We start from the raw sequence: 26,071 nt of genomic DNA on the forward strand, positions 1-26,071 counted from the left end.
TGAGGTGGCGGAGGCAAATTGAAGCCACATTGTAAGGGATTTTCTTTGTATGCTGTGATAAGCAGTAGAGATTTTTACCTTGAAGATAAACTATTGCCTCCAATTGAGATATTGAAGGGTTTTCAGAAGGGACATGATAGATCACGTTTCCATCTTAGAAAGCTCATTGTTGCAGCCCTGATTAAGGTGCTGGGAAAGTGGGAGCCGGAAATTCCGAGAGGCGGCTATGAAGCAAAGCCCCAAGGAGATGATGGGGTTTGATCCAAGGTGGGTCAGTAGAAATGGGAAGGAGATAGATGGAATTCCTTTCCTTTTTTTCATAAACTGCTGCTGACCCTTCAGGACTTGCTCCCTGAGGAGCCTTTTCTAAAGCCCCCAGGCAAAGGCAGCTGATCTGCCATTTATACCCCACCCCTCGGGAACAGAAATGGGTCTTCCTTTACTTTTATAGCCATATTTAGCACTGTGAGCGGAGAAAGGGTGTTGGAGGTGTTAGATACACGTTTACAGAATAAAATCCTTCAGCGAATGTCTTCTAAGGAAAAGGATCGAGATGACAGATCATTCAAGACTAGTATGTTTTCTGATCTTTTACTTTGTCGATATGCCTAGCCACCAATACATTCTTACAATAATAGCTGTCCCCAAGCTCCACAAAGCAAAATTTGCTTTGTTTAAATTGTTTAATTTAATTAAAATCAACAAACCTACTGACAATGTTGTAATTGAAAGGCACGATGCTTTGATATACACTGATTGTCATTTTTTCCTCTCTCATAAATGCATTAAATATTCTCTAACCAATGCATAGGAAATTATAACACGTTAAATTTATGCTATTTTATTTAAGGAGATAATTAATGTTCTAATTACAAGTAGATAGGTCCAAAATAGATCTATGGTTTATAGCACCAATTATTTCCCTTATTATTCTTGACAGCAGGAAGCCATCACTCTTGTTAGTATTCTTTCCACCGTATCTTGGATGGATTGATATGATTTCAATTGATTAGGTGCTGTTGAAAAGCTCAGTGTTTTCCTTTGGTCCTGGGCTGAATAGTATTTTTAATAATATGCACATCTACCATTGTGTAAATCATATTCGTGTGCAATCTGACTACATAAGGCTTTTTCCTTCTTCTTTTTTTAACCCACTGGTTGAGAATTTTTTTCCCACTGGTTTTTCTTATTTTTTTCTTTTCATTTTAAGTGAACCCAATTCCAACAATTCATTTACAAAATAAAAGACTCAAAAATCCAAAGCCTAAAAGAGATCAGCTTTTAAACAATGTTAAATGTTAATAAAATTAGACATATCTTTTTCTGACACTATGCATTTTTCAGAACATTAATGTTCACTGTGTTATACAGTGTTCTATATTTTCAGTATTGTGAACATTCTCAGTCTGGAAAAAGATCTGCGTTGTGATAGATATCTTGAGCTTACTACAAAGGCTATCACAGTTTTGCATTCACAAAATTCACAGTAAAAATCTGCTCAACCCAAGAACCCTGATAATATATTTGAAACTATAATTAGAATGAGGTTTTCTGAATCAAGAATTATATATGTAAGCAATCAGGAGTTTACCAGTAATAATCGCCCAGTACCATTACCTAGGTAAAGCCATATTGAGGATGTATGTATTACTACCAATAATGAATGGCATTTTTTTAGGCCTTTCAAAAACCAATATAATTTTCCCTCATTTCTTTCCTAGGCCCATTAGATTCTTTTTAACAGAAATAAGACTGTAGAAATTTCCTTTAAATTCAAAAATGTAATTCTTAAGCTAACAAATTTCCCAAAAATATCATTGTGTAAATAAAAATGGATATTACACCTATGATGATGGTGAAAATGGCATGACATTAAAAAAGACTGGCTTGAAATGTATTCATTGTCAAACGTTTAATCAATGAATAGATGAATGGCTGAGAAAAACTTATATTCAGTCTATCAGCATTTTTTGAATAGTCATATGCCAGGTTCCAGGGAACCACAGAGCTCTAAAGGCATATAGTTTACACTTGAGAAGCTCAGTCTCTGATGGGTAATACTCATTTTTTTTCAGAGGAAAATTCTATGTGAAGCAGTAAGTGCTACAATGAAGACACAAATGAAGTCAGGTAGAAGCCCAGGAAGCAAAGTGAACAACTTTGTGTTGGGGCGTGGATCCTGTTTCCACCCTTTCATGGCATGCGTACATGTGTGTACCTGTGCATATATGCATCTGTGTCTGGTATAGGTGAAAGTTAGGATGTGTATGAGGCACTCACAAAGTAGAAGTCATTGAATGTGACTACTTAATGTCCATTAGTTAATGTATCTAAAATGATACAGTATCTATTCACAAATCTGAAATTAATGGTGCACACAATTGAAACAAGAACATAAATACTGAACACAAGGGCATGTTTAAAAGCAATAATAGAAACATTTTCAACAAATTTGCAAGAAATTTAAGTGGTAAATTGAGCAGATATGTTTCTGTAGAATTCTAAAACTCTAAGATTTGTATTTCCAGGGCAACTAAATGTAATTAGTTTGAGAAAAAATTAGTAAAAGAAGATAAATTTTCTCTTGGTTCATTTTGTTCACACTTAGTATTTTCAGAAGTCTACAGATATTTATCAATGACTAAATATGTAATTCTTAGGGATATGAAGGGATCAATAATTCCATTTTAAAGCATCGTGATCAAGTAATAGTAATGAAATACTTACTCAGTACATAGAATATTGGGCCTACCACGAATAATTTTGACATGACCAACATAGAGGAGTCAGAGATGATTCTTACTTACCTCCTTGTTCACACAGCTGCTGGGCTAAAGCATCTTTGAAAATGATCTGGCCCCTGTGTGTCGCCGTAGCCCTGAAAATGAATAGGAAAGATTAAATTAAATCTTATGATAAGTTAGGTGATATTTGAATTGTATTTTTAAAGCTTTTTGAAAAACCTCATTTTTAAATGTTATTGTGTAGATACGCTCTTTTAAAAAATGAGTGCATTTGAACAGAGATACAAATGAACAAGAGATAAGGCTTAGATGAAGGCCCTTGGGTTGAGAAATATCTTCTGTTTTCCTTTGTAAAAATATTGTAACATTTGTGGGCTTATTCTGAAAGTAGATGTGAGCAAATCCTGGGTAGGAGAAAAAAGTATGGAAAGGATGCTTTTTAAAGTGTTTTCCTCGGAAGACTGACACAAAATGCTTTGTGAAACAATGATTCTGTTACCACTGGAGAAAGGTGCTCAGAATGTACTTTTTTCTGAAATCAACAGTCACCATAACACATAGAGAAGTTAGAGAATTACATTTTCTCAAAAGCATTTTTTTAAATGGGGCTATTCAGAGCTTTCATAATTACAAACCTGTCATAATAAAATACACCCTTTCTCCCTACAGGGTCTAACTCACCATTTGAAGTAGATGTGTATCTTTCACCTCTTCTAATCAGAGCTATGCACATTTATTGGTGAAAAAATAGCACGCTTGCAGTGGATGTATTACTCAATGGCTATAACAGGAACAGTTTTATTAAAGGAAGACTTACTTATGGCTCGTGTTTGATGTATGTTTCCTCAAAAAGAACTTTTCGGCACAAAATGCATTGTTTGAACAAATTTAAAAGAGAAAATCATGCCTCTTTATGAAAATTGATTTAAAAAAAAAAAGCCATACACAAATCTTTTTAATAATGAAAGCACATTAAATCTCAACTTCAGTTCTACCAAAACCACGTGAGGACAAAAAATTATTTGACTTAGCCATCGTTTACTGAAGATGGATTACGTACAAGGCACCGCGTGCTAGGCCACCAGTGGGCAAAATCTGGCTTCTGCATTTCCCCCTCCACTTGCGTATCTTTCAGTCAACAGCTTATCCTTTGTGGGGCCCACAAGACCTCCTTCCTCCCAACATTCCCCACTTCAGTCTCTATGTGGATGTCCTTTCCACCTCTGCGCTGCAGACCTTTCCCATTTCTATTTCCCATTGAATTGTTACTGTCATTGGCATCAGCTGCCAGGACCCAACTCTCCAAACGTAATCTGACAAACGAAGCCACACTGGAGTGTTAACGGGTGATGCTGCTCCAAGATAACGAATTTCAGCAGTGAGACAGAAAATATTACACTTTAACACATGCGCACGCGTGCGCGCGCACGCGCGCGCGCACACACACACACACACACACACAATGGCACGATAGTGAGAGCTCCGAATGGTGGAAGGGAGACAGAATCAGAGAGAAAAGTCACTGGGAAGCCTTCATCTCATACTGCATGTGAAGTTTGTAAGGTAATCCGCCCTTGTTTTTGCATAGTAATCATTATCGAAATTACTGATAAACTGACGTTACCACACCATATACTCACATACGTTTCTAGGTTTTCCTTTGCTTTTAGCAAGCTGACAATGAAGAGAACTAAACATAGGTCCAATCCAAGCCATAACTTTGGCCTACGGGCTCAATAATCCATTACAGGTGATATGCCCAGAGGGCACATGGAAACTTGACTGACCTAAACACATTTCATTGTCAACTCTCTATGGAGTCAAGAGCTTCTGAGTTCACATACACCTCTAGCAGCAACATAGCAATCGTAAATGGAAAATTGTAATTTGACATTTGCTTTGGCAGGAACATATTTTCTGAAATCACTAACCACCAAGAAAAATCCCACAACATAACAATGTAATTGTTTACTGTAGTTGTCTTCTGAGTCTAAGTGTAGAATATCCTTATTGTGATATTCCTCATTGATCCACAAACTTAATTATCATCGTGCCAGTCTCCATTCCCATAAACACAATGAGACCAAAGGATCTAGATAAAACTCAGGCAACAGAGGTTTTGTCTTTTCCCTGAATATCAGAGATACGGAAACAGCCTGGTCACAGCACCTTTTGACTAGTCCACACGGCTTGCCCCTCACTCGGTCTCATCAGATTCAGTACTTGTTGCTTTCATCCGTGTTCTCATTTCTGTTCCTTTGGTTCCATGAGGGAATAGGGAATAACTGACACTGAAGGCCCTTTGATCATCTAGTCACAATTTCTTGAGCAGCGGTACTCATTCTTCAAACAAATACATGAAATCTCTGTATATTCCTCTCTTCCTAGCTATTGAAGTCTCTGGGTTCCCTCTGCTCATACAGCTTGTTCCTCGCCACCCATTCCCCAAAACTTCTTGGGACACACTTCTTGGGAACTCTTAGGGCCTTAGAGTGGCAGTGTGAAAACTACTGAACTCATCTAACTCCTTACAGTGCCCGGATCACAGAACCGAGGCCATTGAGAACATGCTGAAGGGTACATGGCCTGGTAATGGCAGAGAGGACCTGATTCAAGGTCTTGATACCAGGCCACGGATTCTTTCCAAGTTTTCAAAAAGTGCTCCATGGTGATATCTTGGGGTTTCCGTGGGAGTCTGAGAGAGAGGCAGCGGGCACCCCCATTCCAAACCAGAGCACCTGTGCTTTACGTGTTCTAAAATATTTGATGTTTGAAGGAAGGGCTCAGCAAGTAGGAACTGGCTTAAGAAACACACCAAATGCCCAATGTTATCATCTGAAATCCTCTGCTTGGGAAAAGTCAAAATAGTAATAACAATAATGTGACTGGTATATGTTTATATATATAAACCATTTATATCTGTTTTTATATGTGTGTATATACAGACATACACACATATATTTATATATACATTTAAATACACATACATATATGTATATATAAACACATATATACCATGTATATGTACACGTACATATAATTGTTGTTATTATTATTCTAACACCTATTAAGAAATGAAATCTACCTTTTGCAAAGTACTATTGTAATGGCTCTAAATAAATTAGCTCAATTAATCTCGACAACAAGTCTACAAGGTAGACAGTATTATTCCCATTTTTCTGGGACAGAGAATTATTGTGATTTCCCTAATGTCACATGATTGATTAAACTCAGGCAGTCTGAGTGTAGGGTCCTTGCTTTTAACCATTAAAATGTAAAATTTAATGTAAAACCATTACATTAAATTGTCTTTGATCTGGATCAAAGATTTGAAGGTAGCTTTCACTCTCTGTTCAGAGTGAAGGCCTGCTTTCAGGGCCTGATCTTTAAATTCATGTGGCCTATGGCTTGGGCTCTCTACCCCATCCCTTTCCTTTATAGCTAAGCCCTTTTATTTAATCCCCTTTGGGACAAACTTCTTTCTGTTTCCAGTTGGAAATATGGTCACGTGGCCAGCAACTCCACAGGATTTGCCTTTAGGATTTTTTTTTAATTTATTTTTTTTTCAGTGTTCCAAGATTCATTGTTTATGTACCACACCCAGTGCCCCATGGATTTGCCTTTAAAGACAGCATTCCTCTCTCTTTTAAATTTTAATTCCAGTATAGTTAACATGGTGTTATATTGATTTAAGGTGTAAAAATTAGGATAGGCCATGGTTATGGCTTGGGTTGGACCTATCTCACAGTACTCTGTGAGTCCCTTGGCTTCTGATCAGCTTACCAGAACCCCCTTCCAACTCTGAGCCACATTTGCTCCAAAGGCCCCACCCCACCCTTCATGCTGTCCTCATCTCTACCAAAGACAAGAGCACTGGATGCCAACTTCATCCACACCACTACCCAAACTGGAGGGACACAAAGGACACAAACACATGTTGAAGACAGTTATCATACGCATGACTTTCTTTACAGACCCTTAAACCCCTTTGATAACATTTTAGTATAAAGGTGCCCAACCCTCTGGTAGATACATAGCTAATCATTTTAAGGGCCTGCATATTCACATCTTCTCTTGGGGAAAAGAAAGAACAGAATCCAGGTGACCAGCAAGAACACAAGTTCTACTGCTTTGTACCATGAGATGTTGGCCCCACACTCAGGCTACAGCTAATGTCAGTAATGGCAAGCCTACTTTAAACATATTTAGAACTATGAAATAATTCATGGTGGCCTGCCTACAGAATTATAGCATGTACTTCAAAAACTTTATGACTATCTATACTTACATAATGACAAATAAATATAAATATATCTAAATATATAAACACAAATTTATACATTTAAACAGAGAAATATATTTATATACCCTACATACTCAAAAATTGTTAATAGCACAGTAAGTCAGAATCTAAAGTCTCAAGCACTGTCTTCCAGTTTTTAATCCATACTATATTTTTCTTTTTGTATAAAAATAAACAGCTGTGTTAGATGGTGACAGCCTTATCATTCTCAGAATTACTTCAGTGTAATTTACAGCTTTCCTTCAGGGGCACGCCTATCAAATTTCTGGTGCTAATAACTATGTTGGCACTACTTCTACTTAATTTCCTCTAAGGAGCTGTAATTGTTCAGAAGAGGTGAGAAAAATCCTCATTGTTCCCTGTTCCAAGGAGTAGACCAAATTTCTCCAACAAGTTTCTAGTAAGTACTTCTCATCTCCTTGGGAGATACAGATACTCCCAGGGCAAGTTTGCCAACAAGAATCCCTATTAAATAAGTAATTTTAAAATTCCTTTGGGCTGTTAAGATCTATAATTTAAAAGCTCTGTAGATTTCACCAAATGAAGAAAGTTCATTATGATCATCACATTCAGAGCTCGAAATAGCCATTGTTATGAATTTGAAAGTACACTCCAGATTCTAATTTTAAGTGAACTCCTAGAGCAGCTGTGTGCCCCAGCCATTTAAGAATTAGTGCATATCCAGGGGAGGCATGATGTTGAAGCTCAGTGTCTAGAAGAGCAAGACCAGCGTTTAAACGCAGTAAGCTGCACTTACGAGCTAGCTGAGTTTGCCCAACTTCTTTGATTACACTAGGATTCAGAATCCCTACATAAAGACAGGGCTTGATAATAGCAATTATTGTTGAAAGATATTAATATTCACTCTTCAGATACTTATAGTCTGTCTACCTTAATAGATTTCAAGCTTTCTGGAATAGTAGGCATAGTGCATTAAAAAGAAATATCCCCCATAAGGCACATGCCATAACGACTTTGACATTTGAAGGAATAAACACTAAGCTTTCCAGTTCCCAATTCATTTGCAATGTGCAATACTGTCATCCAGTTTCCAAAAACGGAGTAAGACAGGTGTTTAATATAGTTGTTACAATGCCTACCCAAATGTATTGTTTATTTCATGAATCGTTTTGCTCACAAAGTACTTAAAGAGTCATTTTTAAACCCAGGGCAACCCAGTAGTGGGTTACTTTTCCCAACATTTTCTCCTGCTTTACCAATGAGTTATATGTTACTGTGCCTAGTCCATTCACAGTTGGAAGGTCATTCATTAATCAGCAATCTCATGTTAACCACCCACCAGGAAATGTTACTAAATATGTGGAATATGGGAAAGGAGAGAGGTGGTCTGAATTTGGTAAATTTGATATTCAAAGGAATCAGTTCACTTGAAAATATTCTTGCCCCCTCTTCATCATCAAAATGTTGTACTTGGTCATTAGGTTGTGGACACAGCTTAACCCTTATTAAAACAAAACAAAAAATACCAAATTCTTAAAACATATGAAAAGGAGTAATGAATAACTTCAGGGAGAAATTTTTTATATTAAACTCTCAAACTATGCCTAGGCCATCACAAAATGGTAAAATTGTGTATGTTTTCATAATGCTTTTGTTTTTCAAAGTTCTTACTGCTCTTTTTAATTACTTTTTATTTTTAATAATTTTTTAAAAAGATTTATTTGTTGGGGTGCCTGGGTGGCTCAGTGGGTTAAAGCCTCTGCCTTTGGCTCAAGTCATGACCCCAGAGTTGTGGGATCAAGCCCCACATTGGGCTCTCTGCTCAGCAGGGATCCTGCCTCCCTCTCTCTCTCTCTGCCTGCCTGTGCCCACTTGTGATCTCTGTCTGTCAAATAAATAAATAAAATCTTTTAAAAAAAAGATTATTTGTTTATTTGAGAAAGAAAGCGCACACGCACCGGCATGTGGGCGAATGGAAGAGGAGCAGAGGGAGAGAATCTTCAAGTAGCCTCCCCGCTGAGTGCAGAGCCAGACACAGGGCTGGGTCCCACAACCCATGAGACCCTGAGCTGAGCCAAAACCAAGAGTTAGATGTCCAACTGACTGAGCCACCCACATGCCCCTGCTCTCTTTTTTATAATTACATCTTTTATTACTAAGCCATACTATTTTTTCCAACTGTCAAATGTATAAATATTTCCTTCCCCTTAAAACAAGTTTCAGCATTAATGTTCACTATCCAGTAATCACTCTCACATTTATCCTTCTTCTCCATCTCCACAGCCACTGTTTTAATTCAGGATTCAATACTTTGTCATCTGATAAACTGCAATCCTCTCTTGATTGGAATCCCCCTCCAGACTGACCCCCATCCCAATGCCAATCCAGCTTCCACATTGTGCCAGTTTTCTTGCAAAAATTGCTTGAAATCCTCCCGTGGCTCCCTATCACTTAAAGGATTCTGTCAAATTCCTTAGCGTGGCTTGAAAGGTTCTTTGGGATCTGTTCCCTGCCCACGTGTCCAGGCTCATCTCTCACCACACCCTGCAACTGAGTACTATAGTAGTTCTCGCAGGTTCCAGAATGTATGACTTCTCTCATGCCCCCGAGATTCTTCATGTCCTGTCCCCTGTGCATGGAAGTCTCTTGCCAAAACTTTGATTCTTTCTCTAAAATTTATCCAGGAATCGGTCAGCCAGCTATCTTTCTCAGGATGAAACTGACCCAGAGGAAAAGGAGCTAAGGCCAGCACAGCCCGCAACTTGCAGACCCTTATGGAGCCCTGCATGAGTTGTTCTTCCAAGCTCCCTCTAGCTTGGAGCTTATGCCGGTCCTTCCAGAGCATAGGGAAACTCCTTGTACCTTCATGGCCTTCAGAATGCCTCCTCAGCTACACGGTGTGTGAGACAATGAAGCCTGGGAAGCAAGAACAGCCGCCTGAGTCAAGGGTGGAATGTACTCCTTGACCTTGCCTGAGCCTGTGGCTAGTATGAAGTCTCTTCCCCCAGTGTCCCCATTCTAGACATGTCTAGAAGGTGCTGCCATGGCAGATATCACTAATCAAGAAAAGCATTCATTGTAATGGAACCCAGACACAGCCTACCTCACTACCCACAACCCTAGGCTTTAAGCAGCCCCTCTGTTTATTTATACATAACATATAGCCTATAGAATTTCTGGCGTAAGGACACCTCAGGGGTGACAGGACCTTGGCAGAACCCCAGCACAGACAGAACAATCAAAGGGGAGGACCCAGTCCTGGTGCTGGGAAGCCATGATCTCTTTGAGGACTGACATATACCTACCTGATGAAGATCAAACTGTATGTACTATTGGGAGAATACTGACCTAGGTAGTAAAAGAAGAGCAAAGTCAAAAGAGGAAAACCAAGTGTTGGGTTTGAAGTGGTCACATGTGAACAGAATAAAGCAAAAGACAGTTATTAAATATAAGTTTGAGTGTCATTTTTTTAAAAAGGGGCTGCTTTTATCTCTTTAAAGAGAGAAGTCATTGGTCTATAGTTAGATTTCTGGGATGAATTATAAGCACTGATTTAAAAGCATAAAATACTTTTCTAGAAAATTCAGCAGAAAGCACTGAAAAGAAAGCTTATTGTTTGTAACAGGAGTTTAATCTCCATTGAAAAGTGAGCAAGGCATCACTGAAAAAGATGCCATGAGTGATCTTCCTTACCCAATTCAGATTTTTGGAGGTCTTTGGCATACTGAATCAGTAATGGGAATTTTCCAAAGGATAACTCCAACTTGGAATGCAAATTGAAGGTCCATGAAAAAAACAAAGAAGAAGAAGAAAGGAAAAGAAAAAGGAAAAAAAAAGAGTCTGGGCTTATAAGAAAAAAGCCATTTTCTGTACAACTATCATTAGATCCAGCCCATGCAGAAAAAACTTCTCCCAAAAGGGTATTTGCAATATAGATTTTACACCTTTGTGTTTATACATAGTAGTTTTAAAAGTATGCATTTGTGTTCTATTGTTATAATTAATTTTGATATTTTAGTGTGTGAAAGAGATTTCAGGCATGGAAACTCAACCAATAACTTATGAATTTGACTGGAGATAGTTTGATTTGACACCAGGCCCAAGATCATAACTCCCTTTCCTCTTTTCTGAAATGGATCATTTTTCCACAACAATTTTCTGTTTGTGATTTCTGGGAGTGTCTTCCTATACATGTCAAAAGAAATTCACTAGGTTCCCAGAAGAGATGTGGGTCTCGATATGTGACCACTATTGCCTGCACATGTGGAAATCTGGCAATGCATAGATGGTCTACATTCATCTGGCCATCAAGCTGAAGGTGAAGTGGAGGTCAGAAAACCTGATCCAGACACACAGCGATGGTAGCCCCAAGGCTTGGAAGCTGGGGCTGGAGGCCCAGCAGATACCGCAGGACGGTAAGACCAAGATTGACATCATCCGCCTGCATTTCCACCAGGCACTGGAGGCGGGCCAGCTGGAGAGTCAGACAGCCCCAGAGGAGCCCCAAGGGAATCTAGACATGGGGGCCATAGAGCTGCTCATTCAGGACCTGGGACAGCACTTCTGAGGAGAACATGCGGTGGCCAAGGGTACCAAGAATCACGGATGATACTGTCTGCATGCAGCCAAATGTAGCTGGAACTCTGATTCTCACACAGTGTCTTCAGTAATTACTATGTGATGCTGCATTGCAATAAAGAATAATCATTTTGGTGAAAAAGCACTGATAGTTGCAGGATAGATAACATGAAAGAGGCGAACATTTATCACTAGCAGAGTTTTTATCTTTCTTTGCTTTGCAAATCAAAGACAAAGCGGATCTAGGGAGGGAAGACACCCCCAAGCAGATAAAACCGTGTTTTGTTTTGTTTTGTCACTGTGCAAGAGGATAGCTCTCATTAACTATTAAAAGAAGCAGAAATGCCAAATTTCTCAGGAGTGATCAGAGAACTTTAGAATAAGGGAAGGCTGATTGGACTGATTCATGTATCAAGAAGGATTATACCCAGGTGCCAAGTATCTGTCAAAAGCTCCCAACTCACATGCTAGGTTTCTAAAACTGAGAGGAGGAGTGTTATATGCCAAGATAAAGGACTTTTTATTGTCTAATTTCTAAATAGCTTCATATGAGCATTATCAGCAATGTGCATGGTTCATAGATCCTTGATTAAAAACAACAAAAACCATGTACAACTTTTGTTATTAAAAAGATCGTGTTATCTCTGCCTCCACTAAATAATTCAACAAGCCCTTAAGGATTATGAATCTGAGGAGGTGCCCATGTATTAGCCTGCTCTAAGTGCTCACATTCCTTAGTCTGACTCTGTTGACAGAGGATAGGGGTTCAGCAATTTTTTTTTTGGTTAATTTGGAATGTGCCTTTTTTATTATTAATTATTTTTATTAACATATAATGTAATATTTGCCCCAGGGGTATAGGTCTATAAATCGTAGGCTTACACACTTCACAGCACTCACCATAGCACATACACTCCCCAGTGTCCATAACCCAATGAACTGTGTCTTCTAAACAAGGCTATATGTACCCTAGACTACGGATTTTTATCCATTTTTTTTCTATATTGGTACTCAGGGCTTGACACATGGTAGCCTCACAGCAAATGTCTGTGGAATACATGAATGATTAGTCTGTGTTATGCTTACTATATGATGTTAAATGCTTTAATAACTAATGAGTAAACTATCACATAAGAAACATTTTGAAAGAGACGATTGTATGATAATAGTAAATGGTCAAGATAAACATTATTATAGGCAAGATTTATCTCAGAAATGAAATCAGTTAGCAGTAAGAACAAGGAAAGTAATTAATTAATGCATTTGCTTGGCCACTGCAAAATGTTGTTACCATTTAATACCTTCCAGAGTTTTCTTAAACCATTTATATCCCAGAAATGCTGTCCAAAACTTCACAGTAAAAATAGTTTTCATATCTCCTTTTTAAATCACTAAAATTCATCAAAGAAATGTACTTGAGTGACTCTACTCTTTTAAATACCTTTTTTACTAAGTAAGCCTTGTGTTAATTTGCCTCAGAGGCATCCTTAGGCAAGACAAGGACAAAACTGATAATATAGTTCATCAATTCCAAAGAACACCTTAGTAAAAATTATGTTATCTACTGGAGAGTGAATTAAAGAGTCTGCATATTTGTTAAAACACTAATGCAAAGTATTTAGGTACCACTTCTGAGCGGACTAACAAAAAGAGTACAAGTTTCAGATATAAAAGAATGGAGATTGCAAAAAAAGAATGGAGATTGCATTCTAGGTCTGGCATTCATTCTCTCCATGACTTAGGGCATATCATTTAACTTCTGTATGTCTAATTTTCTTAATCTATTATATAACTTGATTGCCTTGGGTAACTTCTAACAGTAAATCCGGAATCAGGACTAACATTTTGGGTTAGCACTACAGCTCAAGGGTTTATGTTGACCTTATCTAAGTACTTATTTTTTAAAAGAGGACTTTAAAATTTGCACTACCTATTTTTCAGGGCTGTGGTGAAAATCAAAAGAGCTCAACTCTATAAAAAGATTGGAAAAAAATGTGAAGAATTATAATGATGATGTTCTGACTGGTCATTTCAGAAGGTATCCGCAGAAACATGAAAGGGGATTTTTTGGGGTGCCTGGGTGGCTCAATGGGTTAGAGCCTCTGCCTTCGGCTCGGGTCATGGTCTCGGGGTCCTGGGATCAAGCCCCACATTGGGCTCTCTGCTCAAGTGAGGAGCCTGCTTCCTCCTCTCTCTCTCTGCCTGCCTCTCTGCCTGCTTGTGATCTCTGTCTGTCAAATAAATAAAAATCTTTAAAAAAATAAAGAAAAAAAAGAAAGGGGATTTTTCAAAATCCCTCCACTCTCACCACTTTTATTCAACACGGTACTAGAAGTCCAAGCCACAGCAATCAGACAAGAAAAAGAAATAAGAGGCATCCATATTGGTAAAGAAGTTAAACTGTCACTATCTGCAGATGACAAGATCCTATTCACAGAAAGTCCTAAAGACATAAAAAAAAAAAAAACCTACTAGAAGTAATAAACAATTTCAGCAAAGTGGCTGAATATAAAATTAATATCCAGAGATTGGTAATGTTTCTATACACTAACAATGAAGTCATAGAAAGAGGAATTAAAACACACACATACACATACACCATTTACAATTGCACCAAAAGTAATAAAATACCTAGCAATAAATAAAAGAGGTGAAAGACCTATACTCCAAAAACTATGAAACACTGTTGAAAGAAATTGAAGATGACAGAAATAAATGGAAAGATATTCCATGCTTATGGATTGGAAAAATCAATATTGTCAATGTCCATATTACCCAAAGCAATCTACAGATTCAATGTAATCTCTGTCAAAATACCAATAGCACTTTTTTCACAATACTAGATTAAATAATACTAAAATTTGTGTGGAACCACAAAAGACGGCAAACAGTCAAAGCAATCTTGAAAAAGTACAAAACTGAAGGTATCACAATTTTAGATTTCAAAATATACTACAAAGTTGTAGCAATCAAAAAAATATGGTTCTAGCACAAAAATAGACACATGGATCAATGGAACAGAATAGAAACCCCAAAACTAAACCCACATTTACAGTGTCAATTAACCTATGGCAAAGGAATGCTCGTTTAGGCAGCACATATACTAATCTATGGCAAAGGAGGTAAGAATACACAATGAGGAAAAGATGGACTTTTCTATAAATGGTTCTGAGAAAACTGGCCAGTTACATACAAAAGAATGAAACTGGACTACTTTCTAATACCATACGGAAAAATGAACTCGAAATGGATTAAAGACCTAAACATGAGCCCTGAAACCATAAAAATCCTAGAAGGGAACACAGGCAGTAATTTCTCTGATGTCAGCTATAGCAACACTTTTCTAGATTTATCTTCTAAAGTAAGGGGAAAAAAGCAAAAATAAACTATTGGGACATAGCAAAATAAAAAGCTTTTGCACAACCTAGGAAAACATCAAGAAAGCAAAAAGACAACCTACTGAATGGGAGAGGATATTTGTAAATGATAAATCCAATAAGGGGTTATCATCCAAAATATATTAAGAACAGATACAACTGAATACCAAAAAAACCCAAACAATCTGATTAAAAAATGGGCAGAGGACCTGAATGATACTTTTCCAAAGAAGAAAGACAGATGGTCAACAGACACGTGAAAAGATGCTCAACATCACTCATCACCAGGGAAACGCAAATCAAAGCCACAATGAGGTTTCACCTCAACCCGTTAGAATGGCTAAAATCAAGAAGACAAGAAACAACAAGTATTGGTAAGGATGTGGAGAAAAAGGAACCCCTGTGCACCGTTGGTAGGAATATAAACTATATAGCCACTGCAGAAAACAGTTTGGAGATTCCTCAAAAAGTTACAAATAGAAATACCATGTTATCCAATAATTCCACTATTTACCCAGGGACAATGGAAACAGTAACTAAAGATATATGCAACCCTATATTTATGGCAGCATTATGTACAATAGCTAAGACATGGAAACAACCTAAGAGTTCATCAATAGATGAATGGATAAGGCAAATGTGGTATATGTATACAATGGAATATTACACAGCCATAAAGAATGAGATTATGACATTTGCAACAACATGGATGGATCTAGAGGGTATTATGTTAAGTGGAATAAGACAGAGAAAGACAAATACCATATGATTCCACTCATAAATGGAATCTTAAAAAAATGAGTAAACAAATGAAAGCAGAATCAGAGAGAACAAACTGATGGTTGCCAGGGAGGAACTGGGCAAAATAGGTGAGGGAGAAAGGGAAATACAGCCCTCCGGTTATGGAATGAGTAAGTCACATGAATAAAAAGCAGAGCATAAGGACTATAGTCAATGATATTGTAATGGTGATGTACTGGGACAGATGGTAGCTCTACTTATGGTGAACATAGCATAATGTATAAACTTGTCAAATCACTAAGTTGTACACCTGAAACTAATGTACCATCATGTGCCAACTATACTAAAAAAAAAAAAAACAAAAAAACAAACCAAAGTATTTAGAATGAAAAGTCACCCCCTTACCCTCAAAAAATAAGGCTATATTATGCCTCCATCAGAAAGGATGAATACCCAACTTTTGTAGCAACATGGACGGGACTGGAAGAGATTATGCTGAGTGAAATAAGTCAAGCAGAGAGAGCCAATTATCATACGGTTTCACTTATTTGTGGAGCATAACAAATAGCATGGAGGACATGGGGAGTTAGGAGAAGGGAGTTGGGGGAAATTGGAAGGGGAGGTGAACAATGAGAGACTATGGACTCTGAAAAACAATCTGAAGGGTTTGAAGAGGTGGGGGGGTGGGAGGTTGGGGGAACCAGGTGGTGGGTATTAGAGAGGGCACAGATTGCATGGAGCACTGGGTGTGGTACAAAAACAATGAATACTGTTAGGCTGAAAATAAATTTTAAAAAATGATTAAAAAAATAAGACTATAAACTCTAAAATGTTTTATGACTCTGACAAAGCTCATGAAAGCTCTAAGAAAGGAGAGGATATCTAAACTAGTTAATTAATCATAACAAATTAGGACAATATTGGTATATTCTTGTAAAACAATTCTGAAGAAGTTTATACAAGGCTTACTTTGGAGAAAACAAGTTTTTAATTGCTTTTTCTGTTACATAAATAGTTTGTGTATTATGAGAATTTAAAAATATACAAAAGTATTAGTGTGAAAATAAAATTACTCATATTCATACGCAGGAGAGATAATCATTATTAACATTTTGGTAAACTATATTCTAGCATTTTAAATTAATTAATGAATATAAAGTTTTTAGAAAATTGTTTGCCTAGGGGTGCTGGGTGGCTTAGCTTGTTAAGCATTTGCCTTCGGCTCAGGTCATGATCTCAGGGTCCAGAGATCGAGTCCCTCATCAGGCTCCCTGCTCAGTAGGGAGCCTGCTTGTCCCTCTCCCCCTGCCCTTCCCACTGCTCCTTCTCTCTCTCAAATAAACAAGTAAAATATTTTTAAAAAAATGAAACTTGCTCGCGTAAAAAGCAGGTTTCTATTCCTTTATATTTAATATTTATTATAAATAGCTCTTATATCATTAAATATTTTTAGAACAAGATTGTCAAAAGCTAAATAATGTTTCACCATATAGTTTAACTATTACACTGTTGTTGGAATTGTATTTGTTTCTACTTTTTTGAATGTTTTAAATAATGAAGTATATAAATATCTGACCCTGTCTTTAATTTTCCCCCAGCTTTACTGAGATATAACTGACACATAACACTGCATAAATTTAAGGTGTACAACATGTTGATTTGAAACATTTACACACTGCAAAATGATTACCATGATAGCATTAGCTAACACTTCCCTTCTGTCATATAATTACCATTTCTTTTTTATGTTGAGAACATTTAAGATCTACACTCTTGGCATCTTTCAAGTATGTGATACAGTATTGTCAGCTGTAATTACTATGCTGTACATTAGATTCTCAGAACTTGTTAATTTTATAACTGGAAGCTTGTTCCCTTTGGCCTATATTTCCTCATTTCCTCTACCCATCGACCCCTGGTAATTACTGCGCCACTCTCTGTTTCTCTGAGGCAGACATTTTGTGCCTATCTTCTATTTCAAGACGGAATTCCAGGACTGGGATAATGAAATTCAGGGCATAAACACAAAGGCCATAATTCTAAGCAGCATATAAGGAAAGGCAGGTTTGGTCAATGTTGTACCAGAGAGCACCCACCCCACAATAGCCCTGGTGGCACTGAGTGTTAGCAGTATGGTCTCATTCTAAAGGTGTCAGATTAGTTTTAATTTCTATCCCACTGATTATTAGTAGGATACTTCACATGTTTGTTGGTTACATTTTTCAGTTGGGGGAATTAACTATTCATGTCCTTGCCCATTTTGCTATGGCTTTTAATGTTTTTTTCTAACCAATTTATAAGAACTCTTTAAATGTGAAGGCTATTAACTCTATGCTATATATTTCTTACCAATATTTTCTATGCAGTTTATAATCAATCTTTTACTATATTTATGGTTTTTTTAATAAAAAAAATTAAATTTTCATGTGATTAAATCTTTCAATCAATTCCCTCCTAATTTTTTCCAGGCTTTTCATGCTTAGAGCCCTTTCACCTTCTAAACTCAGTTGAATAGATACATACATGCATTTTCTCCTGGGAATTTTTTTCTATTCATCTGGAATTTATTTTGGGATATGGGCATTCAGTGGATATTTAAATCTATTTTTCTCATTTATTAAAAAAATTTCCTTACATATTTTATTGAATTCTTTATAAACTTATTATAGAATATTTCCTTTATTATGTTTTCAATATATATCACAGTTATTTCCTGAATTATCTATACATTTCTATTGATGTGAAAGGCTTCAATAAATTTCTACACTAAAGACTTTCCACAATAAACTCAATGATATGGATAGGGTAATCAGGAAATTGGGAATAATATTTTTTCATTATTTCTAACTTTAATAGAAATAAAGAGTCCTTGTATTAGCCATAATTAAATTAGATACATGAAGTAGAAATGCATAGTGAAACTTCCAAAATCTGTAGATTATGCTTATTTTTAGTTGTTCAATATCCATTGATTCAGATAAGTTTAGGCAGTTTGAGAAGACATATTTGTCAGCTGAGCATTTATGTGGGTAAAGTGCAACGAATTTTGGGGAAATATAATAATTCTGAGTGTTCTTCTCTAAAAACACTGAATCAGGGGTACCTGGGTCATGCAGTTAAGTAAACCACCAACTGTTGGTTTCTGCTCAGGGTCGTGATCTTAGAATCATTGGATCAAGCCCCAGTCAGGCTCTGCCTTCAGCACAGAGTCTGCTTAGGATTCTTTGCCTTTTTCCCACCCCCGCCACTCTAGCTCTCTTTCTCTCTTGTTGATTTATAAATCAATAAATCTTTAAAAATAAATAAATAAATAAATAGAAATACTGAGTCAGAGAGGGTCTGAACTTGAAATATGAAGTAAAATATGGGGGGCTAAAAACCAGAAGATGGAGAGAACACCTCTGCCTCCTACTTCCTGTGCATTAAACACATTGTCAAGAAATTGAAAACCAACAAGCATGAAAAGAAGATCTTAAAAGCTTCCAGGCAATGAAAGTACAATAACTTTCAAAATATGAATAAAATTGTGTCATTTTCATGTTCTCAATTACAGCATGGAAAGCCATCAAAATTTTCAGAGAGTACTATTTTTAATCTGGAATTCTATTTCTAGCCAACCTATCAACAAATGTAAGGAATCAAACATTGTACTTGCCAGGTATAATCTCTCAGGAGGCAACTGAGAAAGTGCTCCAGGAAAAGTAACAGAGTAAGTTAAGAAGGAGAAGAAATAATTCAAAGTGAAAAGTTGCTCAAGAAGGAAAAATCATAGTACACCATTTGGTTCTGCAGTGAATAATATTTATATAATCATTGATCGAAACACTGATGACTGATTTTATTTAAAAATGTGATATATTTATATTGGGAGGATATGGGGATGAATTTGTGTGTCGGAGGTTAATGGCATAAAGGAAGTATATCTTCTACTACAATATGAAGTCACTTGCTTTAAGTATATTGTTTTAAAATATGAACATCAATACCAGAAGCAGTGGATAAAATGATGACAATAGCTTAGTCTGGGAGTGTTTCTGGAAGGAGCAGAGATGGGAAGTCTTCTATTTTATAAGACTTTTCTTATGATATTTATTTATTTATTTTTTAGGATTTTATTTATTTGAAAGAGAGGGCATGGGGGGTTGCTGGCAGAGAGGGGCAGAGGCACAAATCTCCCTGCTGAGCAGGGAGCCTGATGTGGGGCTCGATCACAGGATCCTGAGATCATGACCTGAGACAAAGGCAGATGCTTAACTGACTGAACCACCTAGGCATCCCTTATTATATGACATTTAAAACATCTTTTTCAAAAATAATTTAATTTAAAAAGAAATGAACATCAAGTTAAGTAAAGGAAGGAAATAATAAAGATTTTAAAAGATATAAATAAAAAAGAGAACAGGGGCGCCTGGGTGGCTCAGTGATTAAGCCGCTGCCTTCGGCTCAGGTCATGATCTCAGGGTCCTGGGATCGAGTCCCGCATCGGGCTCTCTGCTCTGCAGGGAGCCTGCTTCCCTCTCTCTCTCTCTCTGCCTGCCTCTCCGTCTACTTGTGATCTCTCTCTGTCAAATAAATAAATAAAGTCTTAAAAAAAAAGAGGACATAAAAATAATAGAGAAAATCAATGAAAGCAAAAGTGGGTTCACTGAAAATAAAACAAAATTGACAAATCATTTGGTAGACAGACAGAAAGAAAATCAGTTTACTAAAATCAGGAATGAAAGAGGGCACATTACTATTAACTTTGCAGAAATAAAAAGGATTTTAAAGAAATACTATGATTGATTAATAGCCACAAACTGGGTAACAAAGATGAAGTGGACAAATTTCTAAAGAGATATAAAATACTAAAACCGATTCAATAAGAAACTGAAATTCTGAATAAAAGTATAACAAGTAAACAGATTGAATTAGTAATAAAAAACTTGCCGCAAAGAAAATCTCAGGTCCAGGTAGCTTCACTGGTGAATTCTATAAAATGTTTAAAGAAGAATTAACACCAATCCTTCACAAATGCTTCCAAAATATAGATGAGGCAGGGAACATTTTCCAACACATTCTAGGAGGCCAGCATACCAAAGCGAGGCAAATACATCACAAGAAACAAAAACTATGCAAATGCCACTTAATGAATATAGACTCAAAAACTATCAGCAAAATATTAACAGATTGGAATCCACCAACATATTAAAAAGATTATACACCATGATCAAGCAGGACTTAACCCAGAAATGCAAGGTTCAACATACAAAAATCAATCAATGTAATAATACCACATTAATAGAATACAGGGGAAAAAACACAATTATATCTTTAGATGCAGTAAGATCATTTGACAACTTCCAATATGCTTTCATGATTTAAAAAAAAAAACACGCAACAAACTAGGATAATAAGGAACAGCTCGAAATACCATCTACAAAACACTGATAGCTAAAAGCATACTTATTGGAGAAAAGGAAAGTTTTCCTTCTAATACTATGAACCAAATAAGAATGCTGCTCTTGCCACTTTTATTCAACATTGTACTGAAGATTCTAGCTGGGGATATCAGTCAAGAAAAAGAAATACAAGGCATCCATATTGAAAAGGAAGAAGTAAAAAATACCTCTATTTGAAATGATAATGGCATAATGACATAATCTTGCATATAGAAAATATTAAAGAATCTACAAGAGAATTATTAGAGCTAATAAATAGGTAAATCCAGCAAGGTTACAGAATAAAAGACCAATACACAAAAATAAGTCATTTTTCTATATGCTATCAATGAATAAACTGGAAATAAAATTAAGAAAACAATTCTAATCACAATAGCATCAAACAGAATAAAATATTTAGGCATAAATTTAGCAAAAAAAGAGCAAGAATTGTATATGACAAAATACAAAACATTGTTGAAAAAACTAAAAGAAATCTAAGTAAATGGAAAGAAATCTCATGTTCATAAATCAAAAAACTTAATATTGTCAAGATGGCAATAATACCAAATGGATCTACAGATTCAAAACAATACTTATCAAAGTCCTCAGTATTTCCCAGAAATGCACAATCTGAACATAAAATTCAAACAGAAATGAAAGGAGTTAAGAAAGTCAAAATGATCTTGATAAAGAATAACAAAGTTGGAGGATTTGCACTCTTGAAACAGACTTACAGTAACTATGAACTTACAGTAATCAAGACAGTGTGATATTGACAGAAGAACAAACAGATCAGTGGAACAGAAGTGAGCTCCAAAAGGAGACTTTCACACATTACGGTCAATTACTTTTTGGCAAAGGATCCAAGATAATTCAATGAGATAAGAGATCTTTTCAACAAATGGTGTCCAGGCAAAGGGAAATCCACATGTAAAGAATGAAGATGGGGGAACTTCCCCCACAACAGTCTGCGAAAAGAGGAACAGGAGCTGCGTGGGCCATGCCCAGCAGTGTGCTCCTTCCTGCTCCCCAACACTGGCCTTGGCTATACACTAGCTGTAGAAAATGGTGAAAGAAACCACTTACTATGATGCTGTGAGGGTCAAACCCAATGGCCCCCAGGAAGAAGTGAAAAAGCCTTAAAGGAGACTGGCCTTGAAGTACCACCTTGCTAAGAATCCAAATGAAGGAAATAAGTTTAAACAGATTTTTCAAGCTTATGAAGTATTCTCTGATGCAAATAAAGGGAATCATATGGCAAAGGAGAACAGGCAATTAAAGAAGGTGGGGTTGGTGGTGGTTTTGGCTTCCCGATGGACATGTCTGGTATGTTGTTTGGAGGAGGAGGAAGGATGCAGAAAGAAGAGGTAAAAATGTTGTGATCAGCTCTCAGTAACTGGAAGATTTATTTATATGATGGTACAAAAAGAAAACTAGCTCTGCAAAATAATGTGATTCGTGCCAAATGCAAAGGCCAAGGTGGTAAGGAAGGAGGGGTAGAATGCTGTCCCAGGTTCTGAGGTACTGGAATGCAAGTAAAAATTCATCAGAGAGGACCTGGAATGATTCAGCACTCAGTCTGTGTGCATGGTGTGTCAGGGCCACGCGGAACCGATCAGTCCTAAAGATAGGTGTAAGAGCTGCAATGGAAGGAAGATAGTTGAAAAGAAGATTCTAGAAGTTCATATTGACAAAGGCCTGAAAGATGGCCAGAAGATAACATTCCATGGTGAAGGAGACCAATAACCAGGACTGATATCATCATTGTTTTAGATCAGAAGGACCATGCTGTTTTTACTCGGCAAGGAGAAGACTTTATCATGTGTGCGGACATACAGCTGGTAAAAGCACAGGGCAGCTTTCAGAAGCCGATATCTACTCTTGACAATGGAACCACACTGCTCACCTCTCCTCCAGGTCAGACTGTCAAGCATGGGGATATCAAGTGTGTGTGAATGAAGGCATGCCAGTTTATTGTAGACCATGGGAAAAGAGCTGCCTAATCATATTTAAGATAACCTTTCCTAGGAATGGCTGTCTCCCTCCTGACAAACTCTCTTTGCTGGAAAAACTCCTCCCTGAGAGGGAGGAAATGGAAGAGACTGATGAAATGGACCAGGTAGGACTGGTGGACTTTGATCCAAATCGGGAAAGATGGAGCCATTACAGTGAAGAAGCATCTGAGGACCATAAGAATCACCCAAGGGGTGGTGTTCAGGGTCAGATCTCTTTATGGGGCCAGTGAGCAACACTGTTGCCATTTTATATGTGGTAGTGAATGAGGGAAGGACTAGAATCATAGCTCACTATTTGCTATTGTTTTTAATATTCAACTACAGTAGTGTTTTAAAACTTAAATGAAGGATCACCTCAATTATGAAAGCTCTGACTTTGCCCTCTATATATGGTGACTTGAGTGTGCAAGGTAAGTTTAATACCTGTAAAAACTACTTAAAAAAAATCTCACACCTTGGCAGCTTCAATATGCATCTGTGTTTGTAACAAATCAATACTGTTTTAGTATTAAGAGTAGGCCACAGAACAACAGGAAATTGATAAAAGTATATATAAATATGCTATCAAATTAATAAGCTCTGTTGGAATATGCACTTGAGTACTAATAAGTATGATATCTGAAATTACAAAAAAAAAAAACTTGCCTAGCATTTATTAAGCCATACCTTGTCACTGATTTCAGCTCCATGTACATGAAACAGCTTAGACCGAAATGCTAGGTGTCTGTACTGACTTTAGTATATGACCCTTAATTGTTTTGTTTGTTATTTAAGTAAGCTCTGTACCCAGCATGGGGCTTGAACTCATGACCCTGAGATTAAGAGTTGCACGCTCCACCGACTGAGCCAGCCAGGCGCCCCACCACCCTTAATTGTTAAGCTATGAAGTTAAAACTTGTACATAACTGGCAATCTGACAAAGAACTTAATTTGGAGAGAAGTGCTGGTCTGCAGTTATATTAAGTGGGATTCATTGTGATGCCTCTGCATTCATTCTCTTGCCTCACCTGTTACTTGAAAATGGCATGCTATGTAATTTGGCCTGTGGTAACAGTGATAGAAATGATTCGTTTCTAAAGAAGGGGTTTAGCATGATACACTGCTGCTTGAGGACTCGCACTTGTAGAATTGAATTCCCTTCTGCTGTGTTATTTTTTATTTTTTAGAAGACTTTATTTATTTATTTGACACAGAGAGAGAGAGAGAACAAGCAAGGAGAGGGGCAGAGGGAGAGGAAGAAGCAGACTTCCTGCTAAGAAGGGAGCCCCATAAGAGGAGGGGCTCATTGTGGGGCTTGATCCCAGGACCCTGGGATCATGACCTGAGCCGAAGGCAGACACATACCAACTGAGCCACCCAGGTACCCCTATCTTTTTTATATCTATTTATCTATAGAGATAGATAGATATCATATTACATATCATATATATATATGTATGTATGTATATATATATATATATATATATATATATAATATCTCAATCCTGGTTATACTTTTTTCCCCCTTCTCTTTGGACCATAATAAGCTTCAGAGTAGTGACTTCAGGAGCAGGGCAACTTGGGAGTGAGGAGACATGAGAAGTAATTTGCATGTATGAGATAGGAAGTTGTTTTTTAGGTATGTTACAGGCTTACTTTAAACCATTTAAGTTATGCTCTGAAGTAACTATAATTTAATGTTAGTAGGATAGCAAATTATGATGCATAGCTTTAGTTGTTTAAAAGTCATATTCACAGGCTTAAAAATCTGGGTATCAGAATAAAATTCTTGAAATGTATGAGTGTCTCCTTAATATACTGATTACAAAGCAAAAAAGAAGAATGAAGTTGGACCCCTACCTAACATCAAATACAAATATTAACTTGACAAGGAACACAGACCAAAATGTAATAACTAAAATTATAAAACTCTTAAAAGATAAGAGGTGACTCTTCATGACATTGTATTTGGCAACACTTTCTTAAAGACAACATGAAAAACACAAGCAAAAAAGAAAAAGTAAACAAACTGGATTTTAAAATATATACATTTTTGTGAAGCAAAAGATACTATCAAGAAAGTAAACAACAACCCATAGAATGGGAAATATTTGCAAATCATATATCTGATAAGAGACTTGTATCCAGCATGTATATATGTTTCTATGTGTCTATGTATGTATGTATGTATATACATCTACATCTCATATATATAACTCAAAACAATAAAAATAACCCAATTTAAAAATGGACAAAGGATTTGAATAAACATTGAGCCAAAGAAGATATATGAATAGCTGATAAACACATGGAAAGATACATATCATCCTTCATTTGGGAAATACAAATAAAAACCACAATGAGCTATCACTAGACCAATACCAGGATGGCTACAATAAAAAAGACAGACAATAGTAAGTGTTAACGAAAACATGTAGTAGTTAAAACCTCAGATATTCCTCGTGAGAATGTAAAATGCAATCTAGCCACTTTGGAAAATTTGGCAATTCCTCAAAATGTTAAATATCAAGTTACTGAATGACTTAACAATTCCATTTCTAAATGCATACCCAAGAGATTTTAAAACAGAAGTTCACACATAAAAAAACATGTATACAAATGGTCCTAGGAGCATTATTCATAATAGGTCAAAGTAGAAACAGCCCAAATGTCCCTTAGCCAATGGATGCCTAAATTAAAACATGGTATATCCATACATTGAAGTATATCATTCAGCCATAAATAGGGATAAAGTACTGTTCATGCTATTCACATGGACCTTTCAAGGATGAACCTTGAAAACATGCTAACTTTAGAAAGTCATCCATCAAAGGCTACATGTTATATGATTTCATTTATATGACATGTCCAGAATAGGCATTCTATAGAAACAGGAAGTAGATTGGTGGCTGCCAGAGGATGGGGGAAATGGGAACTAACTGCTCATGTG

The 26,071-nt window shown here is 36.7% G+C and overlaps 1 protein-coding gene and 1 pseudogene across 2 annotated transcripts in view; one reads left to right on the plus strand and one right to left on the minus strand.

Annotated features, from left to right (window-relative positions):
- Positions 1–26,071, minus strand: part of RELN (reelin) — a 499,373-nt gene that overhangs the window by 290,912 nt on the left and 182,390 nt on the right. For both annotated transcript variants that reach the window (XM_032873314.1, XM_032873313.1), the window contains exon 4: positions 2,808–2,878. In XM_032873314.1, the coding sequence (XP_032729205.1) occupies positions 2,808–2,878 (71 nt within the window). The remainder of the gene's footprint in view (positions 1–2,807; positions 2,879–26,071) is intronic.
- Positions 22,193–23,372, plus strand: LOC116876834 (annotated as a pseudogene).

Source organism: Lontra canadensis, unplaced genomic scaffold, assembly GCF_010015895.1.
Source record: "Lontra canadensis isolate GAN:19392208 unplaced genomic scaffold, GSC_riverotter_1.0 scaffold48, whole genome shotgun sequence".
NCBI lineage: Eukaryota > Metazoa > Chordata > Mammalia > Carnivora > Mustelidae > Lontra > Lontra canadensis.